The 14,737-nt window shown below is 37.7% G+C and overlaps 1 protein-coding gene across 3 annotated transcripts in view; it reads right to left on the reverse strand.

Annotated features, from left to right (window-relative positions):
- The window catches only part of CSMD3 (CUB and Sushi multiple domains 3), a 1,042,296-nt gene that overhangs the window by 321,991 nt on the left and 705,568 nt on the right, over window positions 1-14,737 (reverse strand). For all 3 annotated transcript variants that reach the window (XM_067537409.1, XM_067537408.1, XM_067537407.1), the window contains one exon: window positions 3,580-3,736. In XM_067537409.1, the coding sequence (XP_067393510.1) occupies window positions 3,580-3,736 (157 nt within the window). The remainder of the gene's footprint in view (window positions 1-3,579; window positions 3,737-14,737) is intronic.

Consider the following 14,737-nt stretch of genomic DNA (forward strand, 5'->3'; position numbering starts at 1 on the left):
TCATGAGGAGAGGCTGAGGGAACTAGGCTTGTTTAGTCTGAAGAAGAGAAGAATGAGGAGGGATTTGATCTTTAACTTTAACTACCTGAAAGGGCGTTCCAGGGAGGATGGAGCTAGGCTGTTCTCAGTGGTAGTAGATGACAGAACTAGGAGGGATGGTCTCAAATTGCAGTGGGGGAGGTCTAGGTTGAGTATCAGGAAAAGTTTTTTCACTAGGAGGGTGGTGAAGCACTGGAATGAATTACCTAGGGAGGTGGTGGAATCTTCATCGTTAGAGGTTTTTTAAGGTTCAGCTTGACAAAGCCCTGGCTGGGATAGTTTAGTTGGGGTTTGTTCTGCTTTGACCAGAGAGTTGGACTAGATGACCTCCTGAGGTCCTTTCCAACCCTAATCTTCTGTGACTGTTTTTTTAGTGAATGTGCTGTTCCCCTCTTCTTACTGCTGCTGCTGTGCCTACTGCTCAGTTAGCCAGTGAAATACAAAACCTTTTGAATATTTTTAACTGGAACCGATCTAACAAACAAACAAAATTTGAGGGAACTATACATTTGGTAGGCAATTGCTTGTTACAAAGTGTAATACACATATGTGGTAAATTACAATAAACTGTAACACTATCAGTGCAGAAAAATGTGTATGTAGAATAGCCTGATTTGAAAAGCAGAGCATATTACTTGAAAACTGAAATAATCAGAGTTTCATTATCTGAAATAATCAAGATTCTGAAAAAGTCAGAGTTTTCCTTTTCTTTATGATGTATTTCAGCTCACAATCCTTCAGTTGAGAACCATGAAAACTTTTTTTTTCCTTTTAGTGCTGAGGAATTATATGACATGAAATGGTCATATGTACTATAAATACCATCTTCTTCTAAATGTATACTAAAATTCCATCTGCTTCTAAAATAACGTATTTTATACTAAACACTAAAATTAATTGTCCAATTATCAATTGACAACAAATGTGTAGGTGCTCATTAGGAAAATTGGAGAGCATAGTTGTTTGTTTTTTTCTTTTCAAGCTTTATATTAAAACCCTGTCCTTTACCAAAGCCACACTATTTGAATACAAAAAAGCACTTTCATAATAGTTAACTGCATAAGTGCATTCTAATCATGCTTTCAGTAGCTCTCATAACTTTCAGAACTGGGGGATTGAAATGTACAGGCTGATTACTTTTGAGAAGGTGGGGAGTAGGATATGAGATAAAAACAAACTTGTCTATTACAAAATAGCAGTTGGGGGTAGAAAGTTGAAATATGGCCAAAAATTAGCCTTCGTGTGGGAGAAGTTCATGTGAGTGTTGCAGCAAAAATTGCTTTTGATTTGACCAAGTTAGGAGCATCTGAAAATCTCATTTTATTGGAGCACAAGCAAATTTTAACAATAATACTTAGCTCATAATGTGCATAGGTAACGAAGGTATATGGTGCATGTGATCCTTGCATTCCCACATATGGCTGAGCAGGAAGCAAAGAAAACGTTCTTCACCTCCACCATCATATCCACAAAGTCTCACAGAGTGGAACTGTGCTGAGTGGTTGACAACTTGGTGAATACTCACACTTTCCACTCAGTTATTGAGCTGTGTTTTATTAATTGTGAACATGAACAATTTTCATTTACTTTACAGACAAAACTGTTCAGATTTGGATTGAGCTATCTATTGCCATGGAAACAGAAACATGTCTTGGTAGGTTAAATGCTGTGTCTTTTCTACTTGAGTTTCAGCAAGTACGGCTCACTGAGAACACAGAGATGATAAAGACCTTCATGCCACAACCTATGTGTTGGACCATTGTTCCGTCTGACTGCCAAAGGCTAGGAGGGAAGAACTGAGTCCCATTGTTGGACAAGATTTTCACTGTCACTCTATGGCTGTGGAGAGCAGGGCAGGGTCCCAGAAAGTCTTCAAGAAGCTATTGTGAGATCCAAGTTTAAGAATCTAACTCTTGATGTTGACAATATAGCTAACTACTGACTTGTGTCCCATCTCCCATTTTCAGGGAAAGTCACTGAGAAGTTTGTGATCAGAGCTGGTGAATAATTAATATTTTGTTTCGTTGACATTTCCGAAAAATTTTTAAAAAGTTTTGATGTGGGTCAAATCAAACAGATTTTTTTAACTAGTCAAAAAGTCAAAAATTGTGCTTCAGATAGTTTCACAACAGCAAAGGAGGACTAGATTCACAAGATTTTAGGGGGAGGGAAAATGAGACTAACATCCCTTGTAAGCTTTAGCCTGGTAGTTAAGGTACCCTATTAGGATGTACGTGATGAGTGTTCAATTCCTCTCTCTGACTGATGAGGAGATGGGACTTGAAGTTGGGCATCCCATGCTACAAAAAACATGTTAGCTACTGGGATTAATTTTTCTTAATCTCTTCTGTTGAAGCTGTTTCACTTTGCATAAATAATTAAATAGTCTTTGGAGCAGGAACTTGAAATTGGGTTTCATCATAAGTAAGTACCGTAATCCACCAGGATCTGGAGTCATTCTCATGCTTTTCCCTAACCCAATGATTATTCATTATCATTCATAGTGGCAATTCATAGCCATTTATGATATGGTTTGTTTATGTATTTTCCGGGGAATGTGCCCTAAGGAAAATTTAGCAAAACAAAACCAACATAATTTGCCTATTCCACAAACTCTGTGAAATGTGTTTTAGTTTGATTATGAAAATTCCAGAAATTCAATTACATGTATAGCAACACTAAAATTGCCATACCTGATCAGACCAATTGCTTGTCTAATCCAGTATCCTATCTCTGAAAGTAACTAGTACTAAATACTTCAAAGAAAGATGCTCACACCACCATCAACAGACAATTTTATACAATAACATATCAATGGGGGATGTTTTCTACTAACTCCAGATAGTTAGCGGTTGGTTATGTCCTGAAGCATTAAGTTTTATATTTATTTTTGGATAGCTAGTGTAATTTCAGATATTCTTTTTATTCATGTAAATATTTAATCCTTCTTTCAATCCTATTAAGCTCTTTACCTCTATGATATCTTGTGACAGTGAGCTCCACTGGATAATTTCCAAACTGGAATATTTATTCAAAACAGCAATCCAAAATAAGAGATCACTGGTTTAATGGAAAAGAAACAGCAATATTTGGCCCCAGTTTAGGAAAGTGCCTCTGTTCAGGAAGGGTGCATAAGAATATACTTAAATTCCACTGAAATCAATGAACTTTGAGTACGTATTTAAAATTAAGCACGTGCTTAAGTGTTTTCCTGAAGTGAAGCCATTATGAACAGCAAAGAATAATCCTTTTTTCCTGACCCTTTCAGTCAGCAAGTAAACTTAAGATAGTCCTTTGGCAAAAGAAGGCAATGCAACCATCGAAATACAAATAACACAAATGACAGATCCTCTGAGCTAGTGTTCCAATATAATAAATTTGATTGGGGCAGAAAGTTGAAAATGGATTACTTTGAGAGGGGGAGAATTGGTGGCAATATTCTTCTAGTTTTATCATCTTTTGGACTTCTGTCATGTCAACAATGATTGTTTCATGCCTTAAGCAATATAAATCCATTATTCTACTTGTCTATATACTTACTGGTGTAAACAAGCTGAAAACCTTCATCAGTTCCCTCTGTATCTGAGTTAAATTCCAACCACAGATGATTTGAAGTACTACTTAGTGTCTGTCCTCTCAATGAGGCCCCAGTAAATGCACCCAGCAGGTGAGCTGTGTTGTCTTTTCCATCATATATCTGTAAAACAAAAGTGACTTGTACAATTTTAAAAAATCGTATTTCAGTTACATCATCATTTCATACATATTTATTAAGTGGCAGGATGCTTCTTGTACCCGAGTCCATTGCAAGTCAATTTAGAGAGCCCTTTATGCACATGCTGTTTGTTTCTCCTGAATCATATTTAATTGTGGTGATTTTTCATATGCACAGTTTAAAATATGTCTGTTCCTTTTTTGCATGACTATAGAAGTGGTCATGGTTGTCATTTCAGCAAAATATTTTTAAACATCTGTGCTTATGTTATTCTCAATATTGTAATGTTGGCCACAACATACCAAGAAATACTTATTTTGTGTACCAACTTCTGCCTCAGTCCTGGAAGTGGCATAATACAAACATGTAATGTCTCCCCAGCCTTGAATGTTGAACAAACCTCTGTAAAATCTTACTAAGTAAAGAAAGATACACATATCAATAAAATAAAAGGAATCAGAATAAAATAAACAGAATAACTGCCTCTTTAAGTTGGAAGGACAAAGTAATTTATATGTACATTGGAAACTAACATTTGTATTTATTTTTCTTCAAAAGGTGCTTTCCCCCATATTTAATACTGGACATTGCTATTGGAATAGAAAAAATAATAATAAAAAACCCAAACATTTCAAATAATCTATTTTAATAACATTGAGCAGATTTCATTGCAAGTTTTGTTCTTTTTAAACATTAGACGTCGTTGCATTCCATTCAGCCATGAGAAAGTTAAACTGTAATTTGATTAATGGTAGCTGCTATATTTAACACTTAAAATCTTTGACAAATAAGTTTTCAGAATGATTACATTTGCACATGACTAAATTCTGGCCTTTGTGTTATTTCTGATTTGTTGGACAGTGAAACTCAAAACCTTGCTTATTGAATAAATAGATATTCAAGCTCAATTCTAAATAAAGTCTAATTTTATCAGTGGAAAATGTATTCAGTGTTTGCATCTGTAAATAGGAATGTATAGCAAAACCAGGCAAACTAAAAATATCATACTCACCCACTGTATTAAAGCAGGAATTTAAAATGTGACACCGAAATGTTATGAGCTACTTCTTCCATCTGTGTGGAGGATTTACATACATAACTCCAATTTAGCATTAATCAGAGATTTCTGCACAAGCCTCTTGTAAAAATGGAATCTGTACACTATCTTATAGATGACACGTTAAAGTGAAGTACCTCCTACCCCTCTCTGATGAATAGCACTTTCACAATGAGATTATGGAATAACATCAGTATCTTAGCCAACATCCCTTGACTCAGTCGAAACAAGGAAACAATAACAAAACAAACTCACAGACGTTAATGCTAATGGCTCTGTGTGAATTACTGTACAACAATTCCATATCTGTTACGTAATCTCTGAACTACTAGCAGCTAATTCACGGTTTTGTCTACCATTCTGGAATATTCAAAGTATTAAAGGCATTCTATGAAACAAGAGTCTCTTCTATTTAAGTGATGGCATGTATGTGATGATGAACTAATAAAATTGATTTTTTTTTTATTAAAATGTTGGGGGAATTTACATGAATCTTCATAATATTGGGGTTTTAGTACGGATAGCAAATCAGTTTCCCTAGTCCACCAATATTTGTTCCTGTAGAGCTTCAAAATTTCACTAGCATGGAGCTTAAGAGAAAGTCATTACTGTGGAATTTCAGCCAATGCAACCCACCGGGACATTAAAAAAAACCAAACCCTCTATGGTTAACAAGAAGTTTTAGTTAATTGTAAATAAAGGCTGCACTTTATATTAGAAGACTATTTAGGAAAACAATCTCTTGGAGATACTATTCTGTCATTATCTATTAATTACTTGCATCAGTAATTTTAGATATCTGGAGATTTCGGGAGATAAGATGTCAAAACACACTTTTGGAAATACAATAAATATAGGCAAGATTATTTGTGCTGAAGTACTTGATTCACCATTTCACAACAACTTTCAAAATCAAGTTCACATATAGCTCCTTATGGAGATGTTACTACCTTCAAAGCACCATCAGAAAATGGCTACAATATACTGAGATTGCAAGACAGCTAACCACCCGACATCCATCTTTATAGTTGGTATGTTTTGTGTATGTGCTGCATATGTTTCTCCCAATTAAGTTTCTGTTCTATATGCTCCTCAGTGTTGAAATCTGAACAATATGTCCATCAGTACAATATTTGTATTCAAGAACCACAAAAACAAAAACTCCAGGTTCACTCTTTCCTACTCCATTTTCTACATTAATTACTGTTGGCTCATGTGTACCTATGGTACCACTTTCTCCCTTTAATTAAGACACATTGTTTGCCCCTTATCCTATTTCTTTGTTGTTTTACACTATGCGTGTAATAATGTTTTACTCATTATTATGATATTTTAATTGCTGAAGAATGTAACCAGTGCCCAGACTAAGCATTTTAATCTTGGATGTGTGTTAGTAACCCGCAGATATATATATATTTTAAACTAGTATGACCTTATTACTTAATTGTGGCTTTTTAGGCATCTATAGTAAAATCTTCTTAAACAATTCCCAATTATCATTCACATTTTTCTGTTTAAATTCTTCCTCCAAGCTGATTTCCTTCAGAAATGTTTACAGCTTTGTGAAATTGGCCTTTTAAACCACAAAGTATGTGTGTACACACACGTATATATATATATATATATATTTACTGGTTTGTTTAGTCTGGAGAAGAGACCACTGAAGGGGGATATGATAACCATTTTCAAGTACTTAAAAAGTTGTTACAAGGAGGAGGGAGATAAATTGTTCTCCTTAACCTTTGTAGATAGGACAAGAAGCAGTGGTCTAAAAATTGCAACAAGAGCAGTTTAGGTTGGACATTGGGCAAAACTTCTTGTAAGAGTAGTTAAGTACAGGAATAAATTGCTTAGGGAGGTTGTGGAATCTCCATCATTGGAGATTTTTAAGAGCAGGTTAGACAAACACCTCTCAGGGATGGTCTAGGTAATGTTTGGTCTTGCCATAAGTGCAGGGGACTGGACTAGATGACCTCTCAAGGTCCCTTCCAGTCCTATCATTCTATTATATTTTCTTTGTGGCCATTTTGCACAGTGTAAATATAAAGAAATAAAGAAATTACAAGGTGTTAAGAAACATTGAGCCTTAGAATAAAAACAGCATCATTTCTATACTCTCAAAAACTATGGTGATGAGGGGAATAGATACACAGATGGAAAAAAATATGGTAAGCAATGAACAATTCTCAGGGTAAAAAATTTAAATTCAAATAAAAATAAAACTAATGCTTATTAACTGAAAAGGGTAGCACTAAAGTATATGCAGCAAAGACAGAGTGGATGCCTTGCTTAACTTTATTTACAAGTTCTTTAAAATTGTACTGAGATTAGTAATCAAGCTGGGCCAGAGGCACAACAGCAGAATAAATGACTTTTGAAATGTAATTGAAAGCAGACCTGAAACAAAGAAAACCATTCTAGGAGAATTAGCAGTACACTTTACAGCCATTTAAATCACATCTTACTTAAAGATAACACAACTTGTATATGATGGTCCTTCTTCTGATCTCACTAAGCTACTTAAAATTGATATACCCCAAAGACCCTGGCTTTTTAAAAAACATTTAACATACTTTTAAAAAAATCTGTCCTTAGTAAAATATATGCTGAAGATACAATAATTTTTCATAGATAAATCTGGATCAAAATATTGAAGTAACTTTTTAGTGTTCAACGCTCCTAAAATGCAGAGTGTCTAGTATAAGCAATGCATAATTTTGCTGATATGCAAGTGTGTGTGCATGTGTGCCCAATAACTAAAATTAAGTTTATTAATAAATTATACATATTGGTCTCACTAGTTTGCCAATATCTCCCATAAGTCCATTTCATGAGATAAACATTCTATGCCTTTATTTTTTATCTCCCCAGCATATACTGTGTTGCAAATTTTGTCATCCTTCTTACTACATTAATTCTTTCCCGCTACTTAGTATGACTGCTGAGCATAAGTGTCCAAAGCTGACACTAGTAGGGATATGACTGCCTAGGAAGGAGTACTACAGAAAAGAATCTGGGGGTTATAGTAAATCTCCCAGTCCTATACATTGGCATATAAACCCAGATTCAACGTTTTTGTATCACTTTCCTTTTCAGTCTTTTCTCCTTTCTTATATTTTATCCAGGTTACATGCCCTAATGGAAATATATCCTTGGATAAGAAGAAAATAGCATTAGTCATTCACTCGATTGCTACCACAGGCCCAATGATCATTTTCCACATATTTATCTTGCCAAGAAAATGGGAGCAGCCTAATGTAAGTTCCCTCATGAAAGAGAATCATAAGTCAGGAATCGTGACTAAGGGTGAAATTCTGGCTGCAGTAAATTCAATGGGAATTTTGCCATTGACTTCAGCGGAGCCAGTATTTCACCCAAAGAGCCCAATCCCAAAGTCAGTAAGCTACTCGTGGCTAAGGGGTGTCAAAATTGGCCCACTAACTTAGTTTAACTGTAGAAATGGCCCTTTTCTTGATACACCAATGTCCAAATTAGAATTTGTGCAGGCTATACTCATAGCAGGAACAAGGGTTTTGAAAACATGATTTGCCTTCAAAATGTTATATTTCCCTTAACATCCCCCCTAATGCAAGGAGATGATTCATGATTTGATACTGTTAAATTATCCATGTGGTATCCCACTTAAAGATATAAGATTCTACCTGTGTGAATCATTTTGAAGGATTGATCTGCTGAATGCTCCCAGATGTGTTAGAGCTACAACTGAATATAATTTAAGCTCTTATTTGACTTCAGTTCTGAAGATTTTATCAAAGGAATAACTTAGCTGCCTTTATTTATTTATTTATTTTAAATACATCTACCCTCTTTTAACCAACTACTTTGGGAATTTGCCATCCCATACAGAGATGATATATGGATATGGATATCTAAACCTTCAGAAAGAGGAAGAACAAGATTGACAACTAAGACAGAAGCTGGCATTGCCTTGTCAAACACATCATATCAAACATCAAATAGAAATGTGGATTTGAGGACAGAATAAGGTTCTTATGTGTTTTTTGTGCATTTACAAACTCCTACCTACCAATATATATAATCATTTGCTTCTATGTTTTCATGATTATGGTACAAAAATGGATTAGGACCTCAAGGGTAGAGAATTCTTAAGACACAAAAATTTGGATTTCTATTCAAATGTCCCTAGTTTAGAGAGAAAGAGAGAGAGAGAGAGAGTGCTCCAAAAACTGATTCAGAGGGCACATTAATGTCTTATGGAATTTGTAGACTACAAAATTAAGTCAACATAAGGCAGTTTATATAAATCCAACCATGGAGGTGTACAGATTACAATGCTCCACCCACCACTCTCACTTGCCTGCTACACCGACCTAATAAAACCACCTTAGTGAAAGGCATAATGTTTAGGGCAATGCAGTGTCAGTATAGACACTATGTTGCTTGCTTCAACCTAAGTGGCCTCCAGAAGGTGTCCCACAATGCTCATTATGACCACTCTGGTCACAGTTTTGAACTCTGCTGCACTGCAGCCAGGTACACAGGTATGTGCCCCTCCCCTTTTTACAGCCCTGGGAAGTTTTGAAATTGCTCTTTCTGTTTGTTGTGTATGGAGAGCTAACATAGCTACTATCCAGCTGACCATGCCGGCTCAATGCAGCAAATGCACTCCTGCCTGGAGTACGCCGAAGGTGGTGGATCTCCTAGGTCTGTTGGGGGAATAGATTGTGTTGTTACAGTTCTGTTCCAGCCACAGGAACTTTGATATCTACAGCCAGGTTGCTCAAGGCAAGGGGGAGAAGGGCTGTGTCAGGGACATGCAGCCATGCTGTGTAAAAGTCAAGGAGCTAAGGTAGACATACCAGAAGGCAAAGGAAGCAAATAGTTGCTCTGCTGCAGAGTTGCAGACATGCCACTTCAACTGCATGCTGTTCTCAGTGGTTACCCCATCTCCACCACCAGGAGTCCCATGGATACTTCAAGGACAACATGCTTGATGAGAAGTAGATGCAGAGGAGGATGGGGGACAGGCAACAGGGTGATACAGTAGCGTGGGGAGCCAGGACCTATTTTTGACTCCAGAGCAATATATTCACTCCCATCAGTCTAGCTGTGCTGAGCCTGATGCTGGGGAGGGAACTCTGGTAAGTACTCAGTTTGCTTCAGTACTGCAGGGACACATCTGCTCATTACTGCTTTTTTAATCAGGCTAGAAGAGGTAGTGAAATAGCAGTACAGTACAGGTACATGTGCTATCTACTTCTCATTCCCCTGTACAGCTAGGAAGAGGGGGCCCTGCCAAAAAGTTTGTTTATGCACACTGCAATGTCCCGTGAAACCTCCACAGAGATCTCTAGGAAAGTTTTCTTGGAGGTAATCTGTAATCCTCTGCTGAAGATTTATTGGGAGAGCTGCCTTGTTTCTTCACCTGCGGTAGGATACTTTGCCATGCCAGTCAGCAATTACTTCACCAGGCTAAAGGCATACAGACCCAGTCTGCAACCACACGCATGCAGGAGCTGCTCTTTTGCAGCATTGGTTACCCTCAGGAGTGAGATATCAGCTTCAATTACCACCACCTATGGAAAATGGTGCCAGTATTCAGTACAATAGCCCTATGTGCTTGTATTGATAACCCAATGCTAACCCCCCTCCCATTTGTCCCAACTCACCCACCTTCCCCTCGGCCTGTACTCACCATGGCTGGGGCTGCCACTGTGCTGTATGACTCCCAAGGGAAAGTAAAAAAGTTGTGCTTGTGACTTGTTTGGATCATGGGCTGTAAGTGCACTGACAATAGGACCTCTGCCCATTGTTTCTTTAGCAGCTGCAGATATGGCCTTGAGGATCTCCTCATGAACACCAGCAAAAAGTGGCTCCGTCAGATAAGGAGAAGAAAGAAGAGGTCTAAGGAACCCATGTTCCAAGAAGTGCTGCAATCCTCTGGTACAATCAATGAGAAAATGCGGAGGGATACCAAGAAAAGGAAGCAGTACCAGGAACAGATAACACTGCTCAGGGAGCAAACAGATATGCTGAGCTCTCTGACTGAACTACAGGCTGAACACATCTGTGCTCACCTCCTCCTGCAGTCCATACAGAACTGCCTTCCAGGTCCTCCCCACCCCCCCCCCAACATTCCATGTATCGTCCGTGTGCGCAGTAGTATCCAGGCACTCCACACCATGGGAGATTATGCGCAATGACAGCTGGACATACACTCAGCTGTGAGCGTCTCATTGGCATATGTATTTGGGAACTCACTGTCCCTTCCCCTTTAAAGATAGTTTTCCCTGAGTGTATGAAGTTTACCTATGCATGACATAGCTACGTTTATGTGGGTGTAGAATAAAAATCAACTTTTGGAAAGTGAATGAATCTCGAACACATAGTGACAGCTGTTAACATTCAGAGATAGTAGCAATAGGTGCATTTGCATTGTTATAGTAGCACACACATAGCAATCCATTACAAGGTTCATACAACAATGGAAGAAAACAATGCCAGGCTCAACATATTACAGAAACACACAATACTGTGGCTCATTATTGAAATGCTTCTTCAAAGCCCCCCTCATCCAAATAGCTCCCCATTGAGTCCCTCTAATAGTCCTAGTGTATAGCTGCTCAAAATCAGCAGACAGCAATTCAATTTCCATACTCTACCTCTGGGGAAACTTCTCCCCCTTTGCTTTACAGACTTTATGAAGTGCACAGCAGGCATCTATGACCATGGGGATATTGCCCTCACTGAAGTCTAACCTCCTGAGAAGACATTGCCAGCGACCCTTTAGGTGGCCAAAGGCACATTCAACAGTCATTCTGCACCTGCTGAGCCTTTGTTGAAGTGGTCCTTGCCGCTGTCAAGCTGACCAGTGTATAGCTTCATAAGCAACAGAAGCAAGGGGTATGTTGGGTCTTCCAGGATCACCATTGGCATTTCCACATTCCCAAAGATAATCCTCTGGTCTGGAAAAAAAGTCCCTGCTTGCAACTTTCTCTACAGGGCTGTGTTCCTAAAGATGCATGTGTCCTGCACCTTCTCTGACCAGCCCGCAATCATGTCAGTGAAATGACCCCAGTGATTCACAAGCTCTTGCAATACCATAAAAATGTAACCCATTCTGTTGATGTTCTCCGTCATAAGGTAGTACATTTTCTCAGACACTACTGTCTCCACAAGACAAGCCTCCATTTAACTCTGCACATTTCTCAAGTAAAGAACAGACAGATTAGGGGAGTTAATGCCACTCAATGCATAAATCTACATCTATTCCTTAAACTCACTTATGTCCAGGCCCTCTGCTAATACTGGAGCACAACAAACTTACACAGTTATAATGTGATAGAAGTTTTCAAAACTATGAAGCAGCAGTGTTACACAGAGGGTCATAAATTGTTAACCTACTTCCTTAGTCTTCATTTACTGGTTATCCCAAATTTTCATATTGTGGACTACTTCTTCGAACAGAGATACTTTCATAGACACATTCCTTCCCAATCACTCAATACCATATGTTCCCTGCAACATCTACAGTCGCTGATTACACAAAAAATATGATCATATTAAGACAACAAGCTCATATATGCACCATGCTCCCTAATTTTGTATCTAAACTATCAATTACCTTTTGCAGGGTCTGCAACCCCCTGTAGTTCTGATCTCTTCAGGTCAGTTTGCAGTTTGCTTTCACTAGAGCTGGTCAGAAAAAAGCTCTGATGGAACCATTTGCCATCAGAAAATGCAGCTGTCAGAATGAAAACACTATGCAAAATTGGTGATTTCACTAAAATTTCGTTTCAGAGGAAAAGGGAGATTTTATTTTTTGCAAACTCAAAATCCTCCATGAAATAGAATATGTGTTCTTTTGCCCTTGCTGCTCCTTGCACTTTCAGTTTTACTTCCACCTGTGAATCTGCTTTCAGCTGAATTTATATACGTAAAATACACATGACAAAGAACCATTGTCCTAGTTAATCAAAGGAGTGTGGTTATGCTGAAGCATTAATAATTGTGAACCTTTTATCTGTATGGAAATCATATAAAAACGATTGTTTCAAAACAGAACTTTTAATATAACTACACTTCTTCAACCTAGAAGAGGAAAGACAACTATGCACAGCTTATCAATGCTTTTCTGTGGAAATGTGAATGCATTACTTGATGTCATAAAGCCTAGTGAGTTTAAAAGGAAAGGAGTAAAGTGAAGCTGTATGTGTCTGTTTTTCTAGGTTTTCCACTCCAATAGTTTACTCTCAAATCTAGAATTCTGGAATCAGTATGGTGCACACACTCAGTCCTCACTGCAGACATAAAGAAGGAAACATCTGTTTTATAGTCAGTAAAGACTGATATTAAATTGATTGGCATACAGTAACTATGGTGATCTAGTCTCATCCATATGTCTCCATACAACCTCCTTTAGCATTAAATCAAGATGTGACAACATGAAAAGTAGACTATATTCGTGTGAAACAATGCTGAGGAAGTTGTGCATTTATTATATTTCTAACAGCCCACCACATATGATACAATTAGCCAGAGTTGCTATATCAATCACAGTAAAGAGACCGAAAAATACATATTAAAGGAAACAAATGGAAAGCAAGTTTTTATATGTTCTGAAATCCACATTCTGCACCCTGAGTAGACCAATTCAGAAACCATAGATGGCAGCTCCTTCTTTTTTAGCCTGGCAAGTAGCAGAAGCAGCAATGATTTATTAGTGTCAAAAAGGCTGCTCCTTCACACTGTAGTGTCTCTGCTCCATTTGTTTCTCTGCTTCACAGGAAAGGGTTTCAACACTGAGTGTTCTTGCTCAGATTTATTTTTTCCTTGCAGCTTGCAAACTCAAAAAACCGAAAACTAAGTGCCTGGAACACTTAGTGCCTGAAAGGCTTCCCTTTCAACCTACTCTTGTAGGGTCAATTTGAACTAGTTATATCAAAGCAGCCTCTAATCCTGAGAAGGACACAGCCAAGTGTTTGGATTCATGAAGGGCCTCCTTATCTGGTCATGAAAAAGATCAGCATGACATGCTAGACTGATTTCCAAGGCTGAGAAAGAGACTGAACACATTTGTCACTTCAGAAAGCACTCAGAATCAGGAATAGGGATCACAGACTCCAGGAGAAAAGAGACAGAAGTTGAGGAGAGATTACAATTCTTAAAGTCCTATTTCTTCGGGCTTGTCTACACTAGGAAATTAACCAGAATAGTTAGTGAAAAATAACAATTATGGAATAGCTCCCAATGTTACTGGGGGACCAGATGTCCTGATTTTATATGGCCAGTCCTGATAACTGAGGCTTTGTCTTTTCACCCTCACCCCTTGTCCTGTTTTTTTCACACTTGCTACCTGGTCACCCTACCCAGTGTGGATATTTTTATTCTGGAAAAAGAATGTACACATGCGGAGCTATTCTGCAACAGCTACTGCACTTTAAATTCATGCCCAACTTTAATCCAAAATAACTTTCAAATGTAGAAAAGCCACTGCTTTGATGCTGCCACCATTTTCCTTTTTCACTGAGAGGAATGCAACTCTAATGTATCCCAAATTCTAGTCTTCACTTTAAAATTGGCTGTTCTTGGATGTTGGCTTGTCTACACTTGAATATTATTTCAGATTTAGGTACGGTGTGAATTTAAAGTGCAATAGCTATTTTGAAATAAGTTTCCACAAGGTGATCTATTCCTGTTAATTTTCCCATATACACAAGCCTTCAGATTCTGCTCTCTTAAGTCTCTACATCAGTACAGTAGGAATTTTTTTTAATCTCAACACAAAAACGGTCACAGAAGACACAATGAAGCAAAAGACAAATGAAAAAGCATTACCATACCTTTTTACCCATTATTTATTAATAATACGGCCAACTGATTGACTTTACTTGTGGTTTATTACAAAAAACGTTCAAGAGACCGAATAACCAAACTCAGCCAAA

This window comes from Emydura macquarii, unplaced genomic scaffold (assembly GCF_026122565.2).
Source record: "Emydura macquarii macquarii isolate MOO-44397 ecotype Brisbane River unplaced genomic scaffold, CSIRO-AGI_Emac_v2 contig_383, whole genome shotgun sequence".
NCBI lineage: Eukaryota > Metazoa > Chordata > Testudines > Chelidae > Emydura > Emydura macquarii.